The sequence below is a fragment of the Rhipicephalus sanguineus genome, chromosome 1, assembly GCF_013339695.2.
Source record: "Rhipicephalus sanguineus isolate Rsan-2018 chromosome 1, BIME_Rsan_1.4, whole genome shotgun sequence".
In the NCBI taxonomy this organism is placed as follows: domain Eukaryota; kingdom Metazoa; phylum Arthropoda; class Arachnida; order Ixodida; family Ixodidae; genus Rhipicephalus; species Rhipicephalus sanguineus.
This window is the reverse complement of record NC_051176.1, coordinates 240031342-240054452: the sequence shown is the minus strand read 5'-3', so window position 1 is coordinate 240054452 and position 23111 is coordinate 240031342. Positions and strand designations below refer to the sequence as shown.

Genomic DNA, 23111 nt, shown 5'->3' with positions numbered 1-23111 from the left:
AGGAGGGCTAGAAGGTGGCGCATCGTATTCTCGTTCCAACCATATATACTTTCTTCCCATTTCACGATGGTCCCTCGTTGTATTGCTCCGCATACGTGTCCCTCTACCCATCCGCTATGAAAGTGACGCGCCGTCTGGGGCGGAAAGCATTTGAATCTCCTCTATATAGTGATGCGCCAGGCCCACGCGCTAACGAACTGCGCGGTCCAGTGACCACTGAACATTACGCTATGAGGTACATTGACCGCGCTGTACTGCGTTTCCGAATGCGTCGCTAAATCTCTCGCATGGCAGGTGTGGCGTGTGGCTTTTGTAGTTCAATAATTGATGTAAACACGGGGATAAGGGTAAGTGAAAATGTGGTTACATCAGCGCAGTAAAGTAAGCCCGCGCTAAGAAGAAAGTGTAGAAGTTAAAAAGCGATTTCGAGATTATATATATATATATATATATATATATATAATATAGACGGGCCCAGAAAGCTTAAAAAAGATAGAAACGAAGTTTGAAAGGAAGTGCTGACGTCTACACTCGCTCTTCGACTGTCTTTTCCTGGAACATGAAAGCGGCAAGCAAGCTCCGGGTAAATAAAGGTGGTGCATTAGCAGGAACATTATCGAACGGCAGGGAAGTAGCAGCGCTGTCGCAAGTCGCTTGCCTTGGCTTTTACGCGAGCGAGCGCGAAACGTCGCTGAGAGTCGCGGCGGCGGCCGGTTCTACGCAAAATGCGGAGTCTGCTTAAATGCGAGTGACTTGGAGGCGCAGAAAAATGAACTCCACCAGCAGCCCGAGAAGGGCGCCCGCTAAGCCCGGCTCGGAGAGCAAGGCACCCGCCAATGGCGTGACGAGCGCTGCGACGACGCGGCGGGGAGGACGGGAAGGCTTTTGTCCGTGCGGCGCATCTTCTGCCGAGATTGCAGGATTAGACGCCCGGCGTGTCATAGTGGCAAGGAAGACGGGTAGCTCGCACGGGGAACTGGCAGCCAACAAATTATTGAGCGAACGAGCCACGTATTTGCCGGGGGCTTAGGATCGCCATTAAGGATGGCGCGCGGACGGGCAAGGAGCAGTTCCTCAGGCGAGCTTTGCACGTTTGCTCCGATACGGTAAATTTATACGTGGGGATTCCCACGGTCTGGTCGGCACCCTCTGGCTCTCGTGCCTAGTTCGCCCCACCCCGTCGCCGTTCCATTGTCCACGCAGACAAACGCGACCACGGCTGCCGGCACACGCTGACTATAACGGAGCCGTGCCGATCGAGTGTGACAGTTGCACTGAGTTTGCTCTCATAAGTATTCAAATGAACCATAACACTTTGAGCACGTCTCATGGGAGCGAGCATGGTGGATGATTCCAGGTGCAAACACCGCTCTGCAAAGGCGAAGCGGCAATATTACTGATACATTTGGTCAAAACTCTTATTTTCATTTAATCTATAGAACTTAATGATCACTGTCCTTCGGAGAGGTAATCTGAATGCCTGTCGACGCACCTACGAAATCACACATTTCCAAAATTTATTCCTTCAATCTCTGAAGCATGAACAGAGGTTTTGTTGAGAAGCCGGCGCGATGCTATACTTTGCGCTTTTGTCATGGTATTATTCTCGTCGTTACCACATAAATAACACATATTTCATAATTCCTTTTTGTAATGTAATGCCTACCGCTCAAGAAAATGTAACCATGAACTGTTTCTACGACACTATCCGGATCATTACTTATACAACACGATTATGTTATGTTTAATTCCTTCCCGAGGAAAAAAATCACACAGAAGATTAATCAACAAAGAAGTTATGTAGTTGCCTCTCGCTTCACAAAAAGCGAGCAATCGCTCGCACGTCACTGAGTTTGGGGGCACTTCTCGGTTGTTGATAGGGGTATCAAGGACCGATGCTGCTAGCCAACTTCGAGTGGCTGCACAAGAAATGACTTCCTCCGCTTGTAATACAGCAAGCAGACTGCACAACCACCACCGCCACTTCCCGACCAATTTGCGTCTTCAGACACCTAAGGGACTACGCCGAAATGATGCCACTCTGCTTTGCCGTTTAAGGCTACACTCTTAAAAAAAAATGGAGTGACCCTCTCTCCTTTAAGGGAGAAACAGCGATGTCCCCAATGTTCGTCTTCAAATGGAGAAACCGTTCCTCCCTTTTCAATGGAGAAACCGTCAAAATCAAGATGGCTGACGCCAAGCCAGCGAAGCGAGCAATAGATTTAGGCCTAGCGAGCGCGTCGATTCTCGACTGATAAAGAGTATGCGGCACTGGCAGTCACAAAAAACGGTCCCGCTGAGCTTAATATCGAACGCTATGACAATAAAATCAAGCAGACAAACCTGTAGTGATGAAAACCTCGTGAAACGGAACGACGGAACTCGTATGTTTCGCTCGGCCAGCGAGACGGCGTTCACTTTAAAAGAGACGGATACTACAAAGGGGCTCTCACCCGGAGACTGTACGTTAGGCTTGCTGTCTTTATTTGTCGAAGCGTCACACGGTGTAGCGACGTTATCCACGCGTTTGTGCCTCCAATTTATTTACATTCTGTCGCATCAAAACAATACCGGCGCAGCAGAGCATAGTTTCGATAGATAGATGTACTTCATATAAGTAGGTAGAGCTGTGAGAGCGCCTCGGCCGCGAAGTAGGTGGTAGCTGGCGCCATCTAGAGGGAGAAAACAATACTAAAAAAAGTTGTTTCTGACTGAGGCGGCGTACGTCGATACTGCACACGGCATTTCGGGGAGGTGGGCCCATTCATGGATTACTCAAGGACACCGGAAAGTTGATACGCACATGTTCACTAGGCAGACACATAGTACGCACATTGAATTCAATACATACACCATTCATTCGCATGTATAAAACCTACAACACAAACAATTCACTACAGACGCATACGTATAGACGTTTACACATACCCCTCTAAGAAGCGCTGGCCCTTATATAGACACTGAATTACAGTGGACCATGGTGGCACAAAGATGCGTCATTTTTCTTCAACTCTTTACGATTTCATGGCTGCGTCACAATATACGCCGACATTATTAAATGTTAGCTATGGCTTAGCCAAGCGCACCAGTTAATCTAAAGCCGCATGATAATGAACAATGTAATTACAGAGAGTTGATTAGTTAGTGCGAAAACGACCATATTGTGAACCGTTCATACTATTCCGGCGACATTTTGAAGTAGCGCCATCTTCCGACAGCGGCCACAGATGAAATTTCTCTTCTTATTCCTTTATTTTCAATAGTTACTGTGTGAGGGCGCAACATCGGCAACATAGCTCAGATTCCGTCGCCTTCGTCGCGTCGACTTCGTTGAGTGGTTTGGCGTTAACATCTGTTCACATTCTGTTCATGCGTTGACCACAAGTATGACGATGGGCCATGGATTCTTTCAACTGCTAGCCCTTCAGTGACAATGCTTCTGATGCGGTACGGCCGTCTCATTTGTGTATACGTACGTTACAACGCGGGTCGTGCGAAGAAACAAGACAAGATGGCCTCGCACCGGACGGTGGTCTTTTGAGAGCGATGTCAGTGGCTCTTGGCGTCGCGGCAGCTCGATTACTTGAGTAGAGAAACTGGCGCTACACCGCGCGAATTATGGAAAAGAACGCTACCCACACTACGTGTTCTGTAATATTTCAGTACGCTGTACCTACGTGCTGCTCTGATACTGTTACGTCACGGTATTCGCCTGGCGTGTGAAATTGTGGTCGACAACTGTGTAGTTGTCGTTGTGGCGGTGGTTTGTCTTGCGTTAAATTTGGAATACTCTTTTCACAAAGGTGAGTGAGAGCGTTAGTGATTACCAACTGTGCACAGCTGTCATTAGAAGCGCATTTTGTGTTGAGTTTCGCACGCCAAAGCAAAATCCTGAGAACGAGAGATACATACTGCACGCGTGCATAAGTCGGTCCTAATTCTCAGTGATGGCATGCGTATTCCAAAACGCATGTGATTGAGAATTTTGGCTTAATTGACAGAAGTCATTGACTTATTTTTCAGATATGTGCAGTTATGATGCAGGTTAACGCTAAAATGCAGCCACGGCGGCCACATTTCAATGGGGGCGAAAGGCAAAGAACACCCATGTGCTTATGTTCGGGTGCACGTTAAAGAACCCCACTTGATCGAAATTAATCCGTAGTCCCACACTACGGCGTGCATCATAATCATACGGTGGTTTCGACACGTCAAACTCCAGCAATTATATGTTATCGTACTTTCACGCATGCACTGTCCAGTGGTATCACGTTTGCTAAAATGTAAAAATTAACCTTCATGCTTCTTTATATTGCTTGTTGCATTGATAAGTGCTATAAGTGCTGTGTAAAACTAAAAACGCGTGCTCTAGCCAAGTATGTTAACGCCGAAAAAAGTTGAATTATTGGTGTACCGTCGAAGGTGTTCATTAAAACAAGACTGTTTTGTGAAGCGGGACTTACTGTATTTATGACAAGCAGATCGTGCGCAAGCGTATACAAACAATACGAGACACACGGAAGTATGCGGCGCATCGCGCACACGCCAAGCCTATAAAAAAAAAAAAAGAACTCCACACACGTTACTCAACACATATAACAAAAACAATGAACGTCACTCGTGTGTTGCTCGCATCAATCCTAGGTACAAGTAATTGCACGCGACTGGCCGGGATCGGTAGCACTGGATAGTCCGGTCTGAGGCTGCCGAGTAACCGCGAAAGGGCAGCCGCTCTCCGCAGCACGGAATCACGATTGAACTCGGCGTGCGCATGCGCGCGCGCGCAAGTCACGTGGTTCAGGAGAAAAGGAGAAAAGTTTCTCCCTTGGCGCTTGCCGCAAGAGGGCGCGACGAGTAAATCGTCCGTAGAGTCACTAGAAAATCAGAGTACCGCAAAGGTAGGCTGCACGCGGGCAACATTGGGTGGCGGCGGCCATGTCCCTTCCAGACCGTCCGGCGCGTTGCTAGCGTGTGTGGAGAAGTGACAGATCTTTTAGCCTCAGTGCCGTGTTACGCTCGGCAGAACGGCATTATGTGTGTGTGTGTTTCTTTAAGAGGATATCAGAAGTGATTTCGAGTCATCGACAGGTATGGATCGACTGCGCGGTTAGCGGTGTAACTAATGAAACGTACGGCGAATGTTGTGCTCGTGAACTCTCTTGATAGCTTCATCGGTCTCTTTTCGTGTCACGCCCGGGTGTGTTCGCTAGGTCAGGATCTGTAAACATAGTTGCATTAGCGCAGTGACATCGTGCGAGGTGCCATTTACTTCGACATTTGGTGAATCTTGACTGTTTGCATAGCGTTGCAGTCGGTGTTCAGGTTCACTGCACTCGAGAACGTTATGGAACAACATCGAGAACATTCAGCCGATTCAACATTGCGTCCTTCGACTGATCGCTGACGCATAGCTTGCTTGCGCACCGTGCTTGCTGTTCAACTGTGTAATAGAAGTTGTGTGTGTACGGTAATTGGAAGTTGTGCGCGACGTCTTGATTCGGAACGCCAGCAGCCGAACGCACGGGCGAATCGGCGTGCGGTAGGTAATGTGCATCTTATCTTACGATACGTAGAAAATAGGCCATCAAAAATGATTGACATCACTACCTAATTGTTTCATTTTCTATGTCTTGTCTTCTTAATATTCCCAACGTTGCAATTAATTTGCAAATATTTTGCTGTGTTCCGACAAACAGTTCTTTTTTTTTTTTGGCGTTGCCAGCGCGTAAACAGCTGGAGTTCGGTTTCTGCACTGCTGCACTTTTTTTCATACTGCACTCTTAATAAAACTTCCTCGGCACGGTGCTTTATGTTCTTTTGATCAGAAATAGCACATCCCGGAATTTTTAAAGCGCATGCTACTGCAACACAGTATGTATATAGACCTAGGGCTCGCATAAAATCGACTCCCTCAATGCGTGGGATCTGCTTTTTTTTTTGCTGTGACCATTTCTAACCAACTATACAGTATTTTAAGGGTACGCTCGGTGCAATGCAGCATTAGCAGCATTTTTTTGCAACAAGTTTAAAAATACGCTTGATAACATTGCCTTATACCAAGTTTATCAACAGAGTTCTATGTTTCTGTTTTGTGCAATGCCAAAGATCATGCCACTATTGCCTTCAAGGTGTACCAGTAAACAGTTATTATTTTAATATATCTTTGATTTCGCTCTCGTACGTGACACGCTTATAACTCGGATAGCATGCGTAATCTGTTCAACAGATCGAGATATAAAGAGCCGAGCAAATAGAAAGGTATGTAGTTTTCAATATTGCTGATAACGAACCGAAGAGGTGAAGTATCCTGTCGCATAAAATCTTTTCCAGCAAAGTTAGTGTAGTTCACTGCAGGAAGGAGTGTTATTCGAGGGGGGCGAATTCTTTCAGGCCAACTATGCAGCTACGTAGAACGGCGCTCTTTGACATTAATTTTTCCCACACGGTAAACGAGATTCCCAGAGTAGCTCACCAGTAACGTTCGATTGATGGTGAGCCACCCTCTTCTGGCATCTGCATGCAGTGGCGTAGCCAGGGGGTAGCACACCGGGCCCGTGCCCCCCCCCCCCCCGCGAAAAAAAATGTCTGCTTACGCCCCTGTCTGCATGACGCGTTATAAAAGCGACGAAGTACTTCTGGGGACCGTGGTACTGCTAAATGTCCGGCCACGCTCTGCATTGAACGCGCCTGCACCCAAAGCGCTTGGAAGGGATATGGCGGCGAGAGGTCACGTGATGCGAGTAAGCCAATCGCGTCGGCGGCGGCGCGCGGAAAACAGATGCGATACTCTGAAATTTTTCCAGTGACTCTAATCGTCCGCAAAGGAGAAAGTCGCGGCTCCGAAGGAGGAACGGAGCCCGTTGCTCCATTCTCGCTCCCTTTTTTTTAGAGTGTAAGAGTGGCTTTCACAAAGTCATTCTCCTTTCGAATCCAAATGGCTCACAACCCGTTTTGTGACAACTGTGGTAGCGAGGAGACACTACAGCACATCTTCTGCGACTGTCCTCGCTACAATGCGCAGAGAAAATCCCTCGCAGTCGCTCTTGCTCGCATAGATCCCAGACCGATGACGGCAGAAACCATTCTGGAATGTCGTCCTGAGAGGTCATCGCGGGTGAAGGCGACGAAGGCAGTGCTCAACTTCTTGAAGGCATCAGACCTGCACCGTCGGTTATAGACTAACGTGAGATGTGCGATGTGTGCGACTTTTTGTGCGTGCGTGCTCTCCTTCTCTCTATCTTTATATCTCCCCCATCCCTTCCCCCAGTGTAGGGTAGCATACCGGTCCTTCTAGACTGGTTAACATCCCTGCCTTTCCTTTCTCTCCTTCTTCTTCTCTCTCGGTTGTTGTCGTTGTTGTTATTATTATTATTATTATTATTATTATTATTATTATTATTATTATTATTATTATTATTATTATTATTATTATTATTATTATCATTATTATTATTACGAAAACGCACAAATGCAAAGGTCAAAGAGTGAAGTATAGTGAGGATGGCAACTGCCACAGCAGCGCCAAGTTTGCAGTTGGCTTAGTTAAGTACCCCACCTATTCTCATCATTGCTATCATGCTCACGACTACAGAGTTGCAATAGGCATAACCGCTTACAAACAGCTCTTATCACATACAGCGCTCACCACGTGTGTAAGGCTTGAAGGGTCGAGAACAAACTGCCTTCGTAACCATCTTTTCTTTTTCTTTGTTTTTTTAAATCTTGAATATCTTTTTACGACAGCTATCTATTCTATCGATATTTTTCCCTCCATTATTGCGAAAAATACTTATTAGAGAAATTATTTTATTTTACTTCGTCCCGTGAAGCGAAAGTACAATGCTGCGCTCGTGGCCGCGTGGACGAGGATACTATATAAAAGCTACTAGAATGCCTGAAACACGACGGTTGGAGAGAATGTTTAACACTGTTGGACCGCCGACATTTAATTCTCGAGATAATAACTAGTCCACTGCCAACGTATTCAATGCAAAGGCGGGCTCAGTGAGGCTCAAGGTGATTGTGGAAGGTACCGATATTCTCCAAAGTGTTTAACGTCAAACGTAGGCTTGTTGTGTGTGCTTCAGTTGCCCTGAATATACTATCTCGGATTCTGCGACTGACTTCATGCTCCTGACCGTGCACTTATGTCGTGTTTTTGTTTTTCTTCGTAGTGCAGTTATGCGACTGGACTGAAGGATTGTATTTTTATATGGCTTTTATTTTCGAGCGCGTGATCACTCACCTGCACGAGTTCAAGTTTTACTCCATTTTTATATCATTTTTTTTCATAGTGGTGGCCTTCATTATTTTCAGTCCTATACGGTGGGCAGTAGCCGACGAACGTGTAAATGTCGTATGGTCTACAAGAATATACAGCTTTCACCACTGAATATGTACAACTGGCCGTGTACCGCTGGGTATGTGCCGAAAGCCTGTAGCAAGCGACGGAACGATGCTCAACGTTCGCACGCAGTGGTACGCCACTCGCCGATGTCGTCGCGGCAACGCTATAGGCAGTGCAGACCGTCTAGCGTTGCCAACCACTATCACGACCATCATCACCAAAATCGTGGTCACGAAGTGAAGAAGAGGAAAGACACGCTTCCCACACGAAGGTCCATCAGATTCTTCAACAATCCGCCTATCCGGCAAGTATGCGCCAATAGGCGGTAGGGCATACATCTACATCTATCCCCCATCAAGGGTGGAGCCACATCACCAGGCACAAACCAACTAAAAACGTTGTCACAAACCAGCAGACCAACTGATCTGCCACACCGCCTGCCTCGTTCGGTGAGCCTTCGAACGACCTCCACGCCTCGGCCGCGAAAAAGTTCGAGGAGATGGGAAAACACACCTGCATCATCGCCATAATCGGCGCGAAAAATCCCGGTGTGCCGATACGAGCTTTTCTACACAGGTAACGCTGTATTAAATGTAATATTTGCTAAATAATGGAAAATACAAGTACACATCAAAATTAATTCCGTTCATTATTACCACTGAGATAATTTGTCGTTCCTCTCGTTATATTTGCTATGGTATACCATGGCGAGCACATTACATGCGAGCGCATAAAAATCGCCGTACACGTCGCTACAACTGCAACGAATATTGCATCATCATTTTTCGCCGTACACGAGGCGCAGGAAGACATCATGAAGACTCGTTATTTGACGTGTTTTTAAAAATTTATTTCCCTCTCGGCGCAACCTCGTGTTGACGTTTCCCGTCATATATCTAGTCGGCACGCCGTTTCATCGATAGCAGAGTGGTTTATTTAATATTTTTTTTTCTCAAGCTGCTAAGGCAAATGTAGCTCTTCGTATTTTTCTTTATCTCGCGGCACTCCCCATTTAGGAAGACACATAGGGGACAATCTATGCGACCAACTTGCCAATGTACGCTGCTGCGAAATCGCTTTGGTCAATTCTCTCTGGGGCAGCCGATGAAAAAGCGCACGCACGTCGATAGCTTCCGAACCACGCGCAGGCGCCGGCTTAAACGGTTTGGTAATCCTTTTTAGTGGTACCATTGAGCAGAATAGGCCCGTAATGGACATGGGTCACGCGAGAACTGGGATCTTGTGCGTGCGTGTGTAGGGCAATGGTGTCGTTGCTCCCCATTCGACAGCGTTAGTCTGCGGTGAACCCGTATACGTCTGAATTTTCAGAATCTGAATTAAGTGGTTCCGTGTTCATACCAGTTTGATTTCCGTGTTCGGCCTAGCTTGATTTGTCGAGTTGTAGGTTGCAAACACCAGCCTCGATGGATGTCTGGTGTGGGCAATACTTCTCGTAATGATCCATAATGTTCTCTTCTTTTATCATTTTCGGTCTTTAATGTGGGCGTGCGTTGCAACACACCGCCTTTGTGTGCCTGCATGGCAATTAGCTTCCGGTGCTGATTTAGAAGATGGCAGTTCCTGGTATTTCGATTTCTGAGTACGCTAGAACTGCTGTACATGTATTGTGAACATGGATTCGTCGCACTTCGCCATTCCACCGGCATATATCGATTTATCTGCACTGCCATTTGGAAGTGCCAACCGCCATAACCTTAGCGCGACAGTCTCGGTTTGGCGCAGTCGGGGCGACAAAAGTTGGAGAATTCTGTTTTATTTTACTGCATATAGCATTCAACTGTGTAGAAGTACAGGCCTCCCACACGACACGTTTCGGCGATGGTAGAACTGTGTGTCGCAGCATTGTCTTTATGCTAATCGCATCGACGTCGACATTCATCGTGAAAAGAATTCTGCCGAAATGTTTTTTCACTCACTTATCCCTCATACATCAGGCACTGTTCTTTGTACACAGCGAAGTAGTTGAGTTCCGACAAAGCTTTTTATGCGAAGCCGGGGGCGGGCATGACAAGCACACGGCAGTGTCGCTCTCAAATGTCGCTCAAAGCATAGCCAGCCGTGCGGCTTGCGTCAGAGTCCCTAATTTGGTTTAAAACGCAGCCATCAATATGTCCAGTTTAAAAGTTACCCTGCTTTTACATCACGATAATAGGCAACTCAGTGCGCAGTTTATCCGATCAAGAAATTTCTAATTTGTGTATCGCACCAGCACCGTTTAACCTGCTCCACGTTTCAGGCAAGATACGAGGGGCCCGAATTGACAGTGATTTTGTGGCGTTGGTGCCTTGGCCTTTTCGGTACCTTTAGTACCTCTTACAAGTAGTACATTCATACTGTATCTTTTACAGCAAAGCCGGCGCGTTTGCGTGATCACTGTAAAATGTCGGTCGAAGAACAGCCAGCAGTACAGCCAGCTTAGGAGCCTGGATGCAGACGTATAACAGGGGCATCGGTGGGACCGTGCAGCGAGTGTTGATAGAACCGGCACAGAGTCTTATACAGCTCGCTGTCTTTTATGTCTGAATTGCTTTGATAGGCGTGCATTTGCCAAGGATTTCTTTAGTGTTATATACAGCTGTTCACCTCATCATTTAGCGCCGTGGTACAGCCACAGTATATCTTAATATCAACAGGCTAGTAAACACGTTTATCGGTGGGATTTACTGTGACAGAGGAGGGTACATAAAAGACTCACATGTTCGGCTTGAGGAGGCTCCGAAATGTTTCCGGCCATCATTCTTCGAGTATATATTAAAATAAACGCGAAATTTTCTGCCATGGCTACTTGTGGTCACGAGTGTACGTTTTTTTTTTTTTTTTAGACGAGGGCGTATATTTTCGGTCGTGATCGAGCGCACTGGACTCGTAAATCATTTTTAAGAAGCATCTAGATCGAACGGTGAACTATGCTACTAATTTCATAGTTATCACTTTATTTTTTTTTATGGTTGCCAGATATTAAAGCTTTATAATAGCTTTCTTTTTTTTTTGTTAAGCACCATTCTGTGTCATTTTATCCTCACTGTTTAGAACTCGTGTAATCGTAGTTAATTTTGCGCACTTCTGAGTTTAGCACTTTTTATGGGTTGTTCTGGACTGAATCCGGCTCCTATCCTTATTGATATTGCTGGCATCTTTTCTTTCATTATGGCTGTCTCTCTCTTCAGTATTGTGCTCCCCCCCCCCCTTTTTTTTATCACGAGGACGTCGTGTCACGTGTGAAACTGGTTGTCAGCTTAGGTTTCATAAATACTATCATATACGAGCATATTAAAAAGTAAGGGCTGTTTCATTATATTTAACTGTTGGAGGGTCAGGACAAAGTTACACACGTGCAGGGCCATGTGCTGGTTCCTTCTGCAGGCACTAGGGTTAACGTTGCGATCGCGTAGTGAGCTTGTCGGTGAATGCAGATGACAATGTCCGGGGAATTCATCGCTCCCGCCAGTTGCCGAGTCCGTGCTGTGATTTGATGCGAAAAAATAATCAGGCGCCGAAATTCATTGAGAGGTGTCTAGTTTATGGATTTACAGCAGTCAGTGAAGGAAATGTTATGCAGTGACGTCTAGACTTCAACAATGTCAGCACAATAGTACACTATGAAGAGTATCACTGGTGAAATCGTTCAATAAGTGAACCAAGAACTGTGTGAGTTGATTGACGAATCACAATAACCGTTCTGACTGACATGCTTCGTTTCTGTTAGTCGCTCCAATAATTAGTCGATTGTAATATGAAAACCAAATATATCAAATTTTGTACAAGGTAGGTACCGAAAATGCTTACCGACCAACACAAAGAGGAAAAAATGTCAAGTGGGCGACCCCCTCCCCCCCCCCCCTTTTTTTTTACCACTATCGACAAAAACGAGCCTTCTTTTCCCTATTGTTATGGGCCACGAGGTGTCAATATACTGCAATAATCCAGAAACAAAACAAAAAATAAACAAACAGTCACTGAAGTACCGCAAATTCTTCTTCACCGAAACATTAAAAAAAATGCAGGACCCATTGTCAACTGGCTCAATTCCCATGCGGCGAACTCTAACGCATATGGATTAAACAAGCCTTTGCAGCGTTATGAAATGTGCTTAGAAGTTGATGCATTTGTGATGAAAAAATGGGGAAGGTTTGTGCGGAATTAAAGCCGCCGTGAAAAAGCTTTTATTGGCGAAAATATTCTTTCTTTGCAGCAAACCTGCCCTTACTTTATGAATACCCCGTCCTACAGTTGCGAATAAGAAGGCTACAAAGCACTTATGAAGTTTCCGCTCGACTGAGCATTATACTTTGGTTCGCTTCGCGAGTGCGTGACAAGAGAAATGTTATTGGTATCATCAATGCGTTTTCATTCGTTGCTTTTTTGCAGTTCGAAACGGCCCCAAAAGCTCTGTTTCAATCTAAAGGACGCGAAATGTTGTGCCAATGTCAGAGCTATGCGATGAGCTACCCGAGAAGACAGAGAGTCTGACTCAGTGACCGATGTAGTGGTCTGCCATATTAAAATGCGGAATGAAGCTACAGCTATAACAGGGGTCTGAATTGATCAAGCTCCTCGCTCATATAAAACACTTTTGTGATAAACCTCTACCAGTGCACTAGCCAGTCACCATTCTAGATAGTGCGATTTAAGCATCCCAGTGGTTATAATTTATTTCTAAATCGTTACTCTGCTGAAATAATTATGCTCAGTTTGCGTCCTCCGAACCTAGACTAACTCTATAGCTTATTCAGAGCATTCAAAGGGAGCGTTGCACGCTACGAGCTCCTTGAAACCGCACCACGTCATATCTAGTCATTCAGACTTTGCGCTGTTAACTTGGATTTGCGCGCTAACTCGCTCAAGTGTCATTGAGGGCAAAAAAAAAAGAAAAGAAAAAAAGAACACTTAACTTTTACCAAGCCGTGGGGTCATGCCCTCGTACTTACAAAGCGAGCGTCTTCTGAACATCAAAATAGCGTGCTTGTATCTTCATCAGTACGTGTCTTCGCTTTCATGAAATAGTCACGCGATTCTCCAATTTCAACAGCGAGTATGTACGCCCCAGCATTTCTTTTTCTTGATGAGCAGGTAGCATCGGACAAGTCCTTACTGTTTGAGCGGCGCGATAGATGTGGTTGAGGAGCGACCACGTTAAGCTCTCGCTTGCTGCCACTGTCTGATTCACTGAAGAAACTTCACCGGGCCATTGTAAACGAAACAGATATGGAGTCCACGTTGTTTGTCTTCAAATCAATAATAACAAGGACAAGTTGATCGTGAGAAGGAACTCCTACAGCGACAGAATTTTTTTAATTTTGATTATTTCAGTCTGTTTCAATCCCTTTGTTATTCACCTTGCTCTACGAGGTTTCTCGGCTAAGTTTAAACAGGCGTAAAGATAAGACAAGCAAAAACTCGTCAATACATGGTTATAGGCTCATGCGGTGTTTGGTCAACTGTCGCCAATGATACAATATTTCGGCATCACTTACTTGGCTAATTAGAAAAAAAAAATGGCTAAAAGTGAAACAAACCACATCGGGGCCAACGTTAGCTGGGACGCCCTATACATATCTTTCCATCGTTTTTCATAGGTGAATATCATGTATGTAGGAACATTCCTATCTGTATAACTCGAAATTGCTTGGGTGAGAAAGTCACGCTAACATGCACTGTTATTCTTCCGCAACCAGTCCTGGTAGCCTAGTGGCTATGGCTTTGCTCTGCGAAGCTCGTGGTTGCCGGTTCGATACCAGCCACAGCAACGGCATTTAGACGTGAGTGAAATGCAGAAGCTGTATTTTACTTGAGTTTAAGTGCTCTATTTGAGTCATGGTCTTGGCTCTTTACAACCACAAAATTGTATCTCCTCAAGATCCAGCGAAGGCTGGGCGCTGAGAGCTTGGAGGCTGAAAAAAAGAAAAAAAAGAAACGTACATCGTGTTCTCGAGTGCTATATTCGTGCGCGAAAGCTAGAAGTCAATTTCTACAAACGCCTATCGGTCATGTGGACTCTCGATTTTCGACTACTGGTGGTACGTACAAGATTGTTTAGGGCCCTCTTGCATATGCGTTAAAGGTTATTAACGCGATAGCGTTAAAGAGCTCGTTCCGCAGAAATTCCGGCGTCGGTGTCGTTGGTTGTGAGCGAAGAATCATCTTGTATAAAATAAGTAATAAAAAAAAAGCTTAGGTTTGAGTGGGAATTGAACCCAGGCCGTCTGCGTGGCAAGCAGGTGTTCTACCACAGAGCCACTCCATTGCTTGGAACTGCAATGAAATTAACTTTAATGCTTCACAAGCATACGCGTCCTGTGTACAGGTGTCACAGTACGAGATGTAATATAGCAGTAAAACGGGGTACAAGCGTATATTGCCATCGGGCGTCACGCCATGTGAACTATAACGAGTTGGTGGTTTAAAGCCGGCCACCCATTACAAAAGGCACACACATTAGTGCGCGTATTCACTCACGAACACGTAGTTGGTGCATCGGAACTTCGAAAAAGTATCGCGCGCGTAATTGCTGCTGGTTTAAAGCATGTCAACCATTACAAAGCGCATACACATTAGTGCACGCATTCTCTTGCACACATGTAGTGGGTACACTCTTGTCACAAAAGTGCAGTTGAAGAGCGCGGAAACCTTTACCTTTGCTATAGGTACGTCGTGTGTGTGTGTGTGTGTGTGTGTGTGTGTGTGTGTGTGTGTGTGTGTGTGTGTGTGTGTGTGTGTGTGTGTGTGTGTGTGTGTGTGTGTGTGTGTGTGTGTGTGTGTGTGTGTGTGTGTGTGTGTGTGTGTGTGTGTGATACCGGGCGACTGAACATAATGACAAGCGAAACAGTGCACGATGAGGATGGGGCTGGATATCGCTATCGCGTTCAACCCTTAAAGGCGAAGCTTAAGCGTCTCCCAATTTTTTTAATCAGACTCTTTCTGTTGAATTTTCCTTCAATTCGATCTTAAGTTCCTTGTCAATAGACGGCAAGAGCAAGTCTGAGCAAAGGTTTGTTGTGAGGACCAAAATACTCGTCTCATTAAGCGATGAAGGCCTGCTCAAGATCGATTTCTGAGTGCGATTCTAGAAGTGGATGTATGCTTTTTCGTCGCGTGTCCAAGCTTAGTTGCCACTATCGTCATTATTATCATTTCCTTGCCTTCACCTAACGCTGAGTAGCTGGTTAAAACATAGACTTTCCGCACAACCTCCCAACTTTTCTCTAACAATAAATCTCCCTCAGCCTAAGCGAATGCTATGCGCAGCTTGTTCATTTCGCTTTGACGCCCTCAAAATGTCCGCGAAGAATGTTCACGGGACCAATGAAAGAAAAGAATCGATACGTTTGATTCCGTCCTACGTTTAATATTATAAATGACTTCCGGAGCTGGCGCTTCAACGTAACATCTGGCACCAAGAATCACAGAGTTCAGCGGAGTTATGGCATAGTGTCCTGCTTTTGTGATTTTAACGTTGAGGTAATTAATTTGTGAGGTTCATTAATCAAATATTACCAAACGGGCAAGTGCATGATTTTACTGGTGGAGCGCAAACACACTTTACGTATTTCCCCACTGCAATCACATTGCGGCACTATATGTTATAGCTTCGTTTTTCCCACTCTGCTTTTCTGCAAGAGTGAAAGAGGCAAGAGCACATGAATGGTGCAGGGATGGACCCTGAGCATGGGATAGAGCTTCCTTCAAGTAATGTATAAAATGAGTTTTAAGAAATGTACCGCAATGATTCTTGTGACCAACTTTCTTGTGTAACCGGGCTACTTATTCGCCAGAAAATCATAGCGCCGATATTGAGCCATGTCGCAACTCGTGTGCTTTGGGCGGGTCTTTTCTATGGGCGGGTCTTTTCAAGGTCACGTGACTTCTCGCTAGGGTTTTTCAAGTCTCAATAAGCTCTTCAAATTTCTCATGTTTTTCGGCCCCTCCCTTGAAACCTATCTCTTCCTCAAGAATTTCACAAAATAGTTGTGCAGTCCTAAACTAGATCGTGTAGTCTATATTATACGCGAAATTTAATTCGCACATATGTAGGAATAATTAGTAACAGCAATAGCGTTCGAATCAGCATATAATAGCCCCATCTGAGCTACCTCCGCATGAGTGCTTGTTGCTGAATTTATTTGCTGATGGACTGCGCAGCAAAGCGACAAACCGTTCCTGAATATCCCGAGCACAACAAGTATAAGTGACGAAGACCGCAATTGTGTGTGTGTGTGTGTGTGTGTGTATATATATATATATATATATATATATATATATATATATATATATATATATATATATATATATATATATATATATATATATATATATATATATATATATATATATACACACGCCTCTCTCTGCCTGCTTTCCCTGAGCTTGTGGTTCGACAAGGTTCCTTGATCGATCTCTCACCAATAAAGTGAAATTCTGTGTTGTGCTGTATCTCCAGGATCTGCCCACTTTGCGGTCAGCTAAAATCGGCGTTCCGTAATCCTAAAAGGCATTTCCATATACGCGACTGGAAATCGCCAGATAGGAAGATAACGCGCCGAAATTTCATACCGTCTAACCACTGAGCGATTTCGCCACGCGCAGGCATGGGTTCCATCAGATATACGTAGACACGCTTCGGCATGTCGCGTCTTAACGTGATGTGATCCTGTTGCGCCCTTCCCAAACGTAATTTCCAATATGTGGTGGCTCGTCCAAGTTTCTAAGGCGTGTTTCTGTAACCGCATAAATACCTATCCGTTCTTTGTTTAACTGCTCAACTTTGACGCCATGCAACGTGCTATCCATGAGAAGCGCTACATTCTAATTGGTGTTTACACTCTTAGGGGAGTGTTTCTTTTTTTTTCCACAAAAACAAGTCATCTTGCTTGCTTGCATTTTCTTTGCCGAAAACTCGGTGCTCGCAACTTTCCTATCAAGAATTCTACATCACGCTAATAGCGTACACAGCGTTCGTGGTCTGAAAGTGCCGGGCGTGTGGCGATAACGCAAGGAAGGGCACGCGAGATAGATGACAATTATTAATAATTGTTGGGGTTTAACATCCCAAAAGTATGATATGATTATGAGAGACGCTGTAGTGGAGGGCTCCGGAAATTTCGACCACCTAGGATTCTTTAACTTGCACCTCAATCTAAGTAGACGGGCCTCGAGAATTTTCGCCTCCATCGTAAATGCGGCCGCCGCGGCCGGGATTCGATCCCGCGACCTGCGAGTCAGCAGTCGAGCACCATAACGACTAGACCACCGTGGCGGGTGCGATAACAGTTAAGGCGAAAGCCTTAAGTGCCTCATCAGACGCTGTCCTTGATAAACGCGGCGTGCGGTGCAAAAACCCACGTGACCTCATTGAGTGCAATAAACATCAAATAAAAGTCAGGGTTTTAGCTAGAAAAGAATTGAATTGAATTGAATTGAACACAACTTTATTTGATCCTGCGGAACGTGATGGGGTCGCGCACCCGGCTTAGTCCCACGTAGGGACCGGCAAGCCGAGCCTGCCGGCCACATCGCGGGCCCGCTGAACAGCCGTGGGCTGATCCTTGGGAGCCGGGCTGCGCAGAAGCGTCTCCCACTCCTCCAAGGTGAAGCTTGAGTCCATGGCTCGGCACGTGCTGAGGATGTGCTGTAGTGTGGCTGTCTCGCCGCATGCGGAGCATAGGCCGCTCGGAAAGACGTCCGAGTAGATCTCCTGAGGGAACGCAGGACTGGGATACGATGCGGTCTGGAGTAGTTGAAACGGACGCCTTGAGGTCTGTTGAGTTTAGGGTGTGGGGGAGGGGTAAACCCTTCGCTCCAGGTTAAAGAATTTCATGAAATCGTTATACGTGTACGGCGCGTCGCTGTGGAAGCGCGCGATGTTTAGCTGGAAACGAGCAAAGATACTCTGCGTGGCAGTCAGGTATTCTGCAGAGAGCCACGACAGGGTGCTCGAAACCGCTTTGGAAAAAGACGTTAAGGATACAGTCGTTATGTCAGGCAAGGAGACGCGTTGACAGCTGTAATATTGCGTGGCAGAAGCGTAGAATCGCACCAGGCGTCACACTCTGCGAACTGCGTAACGAGTGAGTGGTTGACAGCTGCCAACCCATTACAAAGGGTTGAGCTACAATTCATCGTCACCATCATCATCAGCCACAGCATCATCAAAGTGTGCAGCTACACACGTGACCTTTCATGCTCCTACGAGGATGATATTGATAAAATGTCCACACCAGACGGCTTTCGCCTTCGAGTCGTCTTGGGCGAATGCCTGAACCCTGTGAGCTTGTGCTGTGGGTCAGAAAGACACCTCAAACACGCCCTTACTTTTAAGGTGTACTTCAATTCTTATTTCCAAAGTTTCCTTCGAAGACAAGTGATGCTGCATAATATCAATAAAAAAGGTGAATCATCCTTCTCCTCATGCTCGCCTATACGCGCTCCTTATTTTGTTCAATTAAGACAGTAATACGAAACGTATTTGTTGGATAAAAACAAAAGTGTCGGAGAAGATCGTGGACTCTTCGATGATTGATATCGGAGACCACGAGGTGCCATCTTTCTTAGTTGCTGCTTCTCATAACAATCATCTTAACGATCACACCTCTGGAGATAATGGGAAATGTATCTGCAAAATATTCGCATTCTCTGGCCCAAATGTATCTGCAGGTAATCTGCAACGTGCACTATAAAACGTTGGGCCTTTTAAAACGTGATATCAAGCGTGCATAGAATTCGCTTGGTTTTGTTAGCGACCTAAGCTTCCAGTAATTTTTTTTCTTTTCTTACTTAAATAATGCTCTATACACTAAGCCATATTTGATTATCTTTGAAGGTCATATGTATACTATTAAATTTGGAGATCATAGATTTGTAGATCATTAACCTCCCTGCCTTTCCTCTTCGTTTTTTTTTCTCTCTCTCTCTTCTAGATCATGAATAAAAGCATGGCTTTACGTTGTTTACGCCGCCGTACCCATGCCTCGCTCGTTTCTTATTTTTTTTAATTCCTGGTATACGAGACACCTCGCGAGGATCGGGGAAAAAAAAGGTATCGCACATAAGCTGTCACCTGCGCGCCACGGCACCGCTGCTGTCAGGCACACTGCCACCGAACTAATTACGTCAGCCAAATGGCCACACTTGCCAACATTTGTGACATGCGGTATTTCTTCGAGGTGACAGTTATTTTTGCGATGCCGTCCGGATTCTCGTTGCACTGAAATTGAAAAACGTGTTCCGTGGTTCCCAGTTATAGTCGGCCCTCGTAAGTTGTTTATCGCTATCACACAGCCTGTCGGACGCACCTGACGGCATCTGAGACGAGTGGGCATAAGTGAGGCCTGCTCCCTCTAGTAGGGACTTAGCGACGCCACACAAAGTCTGTTACACAAATTCTTGTTACAGCCTGTTCGTGTATGAGCTTGTAGTGCTCATTGTAGGCGTTGTTGAAAGCAGAACTGTTTCGACCCGCAAACGCCTACATACGTTCAATTTTCTTTGTTATTCCTTTCTTTCATTTCGCGGGCTTTCTTCTTGGCAGGCTTAAAAATTTGGGGAAATATATCGGTATTTACGGAAATATAGCATCGCTTGCACCTATGGTGTAGAATATGAACCGTTCCTTTTTTAAACGCTGGTGTGACGTAGTGCGTGAGTTTAAGAGCAAGCATCTACTCACGTACTACGTTAGCTCGCACCATACGCTCTCACATTGTTCTTACTTGCTTTTTCTTGTTTTGTGCTTGTTTTCTTTAGAGGTGAGTTTCAATATTTGCAATGTTTCCCCGTGAAGTAATGCCTGACTGGTGCGGTAGAATATTGAGGATGAGTGAATGAATGAATGAATGAATAAATATTTCCTGTCTGTATCCACTTTTATGAATACACGTGTATAATGAACATCAGCTGTACCATAAATGTCCTAGCATGAGACCCTTCACATATATCTGAACTGGCATACGTCTCATATACATGCACTTTATAGAATGACCAGCTTGAGGGAGTCCTTGCTGAAGCCTTTTATCTTATTTCTTTTTCTATATTAAATTAGAATACAGCCAGGACACTTAAGCTTCAATATCTCAGTAATTGTGCAATGTTTGTAATTGTAATGTCACATCGTAAAGTAACCGCTGAGTGCGTGAAAATCATTTATAAGCATGCTTTTATAGCACTAATTTTGGGCCTACATATCGTGTTCTTCAATTCAGAAAATGGCCTCTAACGAAGATAATTTTGTTAAATTTCCAGGTCCACTTGAACCTCCCGTAATCAGGGATGAAGGTGGCAACGTCGTCAGCGAAACGGCTGGCCCCTACATGGAAGGAGACGTGGCTACACTTGTGTGCCAAGTCAAAGCAGGTGAGTGCGCCTAATGCTCCTAAATACTTCACGCATGTGTTCACTTAATCTCCAAAGCTAGAATGGATTAAGCGCGAAATGACTTCACACTTGTATAAATGGCAGAAAAGTTGCCGTCAGTACTAACTATAGGCATCGTTTCTCATCTCTGTAAGTCAATGTGGCAAGTGTCCTAATCATTGTCTAAGTCGCATCATACTACACGCACAGCCGTAAAACCTTTCCCACTTCGTACATCCAATGACTCGCCAAATGAAACGGGGCACAATGACACATAAAGGTGACGCCGCGTAGAATCATCGATGAAGTCGAGGCTTCCATGCCAACGCCTGCCGTGAACACAGTGGCAAAGACAACGTTATACACTTGCAGGAGTGCCGACACGGTCATGTTGGGTTGCCAACCACTAAAGCTCGCTCTGCTGTTATTAAACATTAAAGGTGACCCACTCGCGGACATTAAATCTATATTCTTGCAGTGTAAAACACTTTTGTTACAGCTACGCTTCAGATTTGAATAAAGCCATGTGATCCAACCGCACGTTTTATAGTTTGGCCGACATCTTGGAGAAAAATATTAGCAAAAGCGACCACTGGTCGGAACGGTCGCTTGTCCTGATCTTTTCCTGCGGCGACAATAAATGTCCATACAAATTCCTTAGTAGGTCCGTGTGAGGTGACGTGACTTAAGCTACAGGCATCGAGCGACGCGGCTGCCGACTCGCTGCTATTGTTGATCGCGAAGTTATGCTGGCGTGGACTTCCGTAGCGGCAAATGCGCGCAAGCGAAACCGACACTGAGGCTCAGTTTCTGGGTTATACTTTCCTGTGGTGCAACTTCAGCAGTGTGAGAAAGGCTACCGCTTTGAATTGTAGATTTTCCGTTAGCTGTCAGAACTGTTCGATATCTCCCTCACGGCGCATAAGCATCGCGAGACAATACTGTAAGAAACTTCATGGTAGAACATCTCACGGGTTTCAGTACAGAGGCGCGCGCACGCTATTGTTAAAACTATGGCGAGTTCGCCCTCACCCCGTCGAGACGTTATCTTAAGTAAACAACCGATAGTTTCTGTACCAAACACTTTCAAGCAGAGGGTTTGGCGCTTCGCTGCGTGGTGTGTCTTTATTGCTACAGCAGCGAACGAAACTGGGTCTGTTGTGTTCGTTTGCTGTCTCCGTTGCGCCTTCATCACCGCCATGCTGTTCCGCCAAGAGGCACTTACTCATTTTTGTATTCACTCTTACTATGAGGCGGAAAACAAGCACAACTTCCCACTCCTGTCACAAGACATCAAAATCACGCAATTTTTTTTTATGGCAATAGAAATTATATGGAAAGTCTCGGCTGATTTTTGCCGCCCCAGTCGTCATGCATCATATATGTATATGTGTATACATATATATAAAAGTCACATAGAAAAATAATTCAGAAAAACTTTCCGACGCGCGAAATCGAACGGGCGACCTCTCGCTTTACAGCGCGGCGTTAGACGGTTAGGCCATGAACAGTACCGTCTTTCAACCTGCTAACGCCGAGCTATTTATATACACCATTTACTTCAGCATGCCACATAGATGGCGCGATGTGCGCGCGTGGTGCGCTTTAAAGATCGTCGCCCCGCTCCTGCGAACGCCGTTTCTCTCCGCCCTACAGGGCGTGGTCGCCTTTGTGCGCTTATCTCGAGGAAAGAAGGGGACGGCCGGGAGGTTGGAGCGGGGGGTTGTATGTCTTGTGCTTTCCCCGCGATGTCCGCGCTGAAGTCACAGAGCGAACGAAGATCACTTCGCTCGCTGCAGCGGCCGCGTTTGCGAAAGGAGCGCGCTGTTCAAACAGAAATAAGTAACAACTGTGACAGTTAGTTCGCGCTCGTCCTGTGTGTACCTGTTCGTTCGTTTCGTGCGTCCTGCTTTATGTTTGAGCAGTGCGCTTCAAGTGTCGAGCTGTGACGCGTGATAGTTCGCGCTCGTCCTGTGTGCGTTCTTTTCGTGCGTCCTTTGGGCTCGAGCGACGCGCTGGCAATTTCGAGCTGCTTTCCGTCCTTCGCGTTACATTCCAATTTATTGCTATCGCATTCATTGCTTCGCCGTTGCGGAGAAACTGACATTTTTTACTGTGGTAAGCAGGTGTCACTGCGAGACGAAGATCCCGCATGCGGCACTTAGGAATACACCTAGGAATTATCTCAGGATTAATCACTATCATTTAGTACTCGGTGAAGCGTGCCTATGTTCGCTGCTGTCGTTTTATCTGCAACACGAATGCCAATCATGCGTGGGGACCATGACCGCGTGTCACAATATAAAATACAAAGCGCTATGCAGCAAACACAACGCGCACTTTTTTTCATAATTTACTGTTCGTTTCTTTAATTCTATAAAAATATATAAGGAAGCAC

At 45.6% G+C, this 23111-nt stretch overlaps 1 protein-coding gene across 1 annotated transcript in view; it reads left to right on the top strand.

Annotated features, from left to right (window-relative positions):
- The window catches only part of LOC119382025 (hemicentin-2), a 283040-nt gene that overhangs the window by 85497 nt on the left and 174432 nt on the right, over nt 1–23111 (top strand). Inside the window, exon 3 of the mRNA XM_037649767.2 lies at nt 20603–20713. Within this exon, the coding sequence (XP_037505695.2) occupies nt 20603–20713 (111 nt within the window). The remainder of the gene's footprint in view (nt 1–20602; nt 20714–23111) is intronic.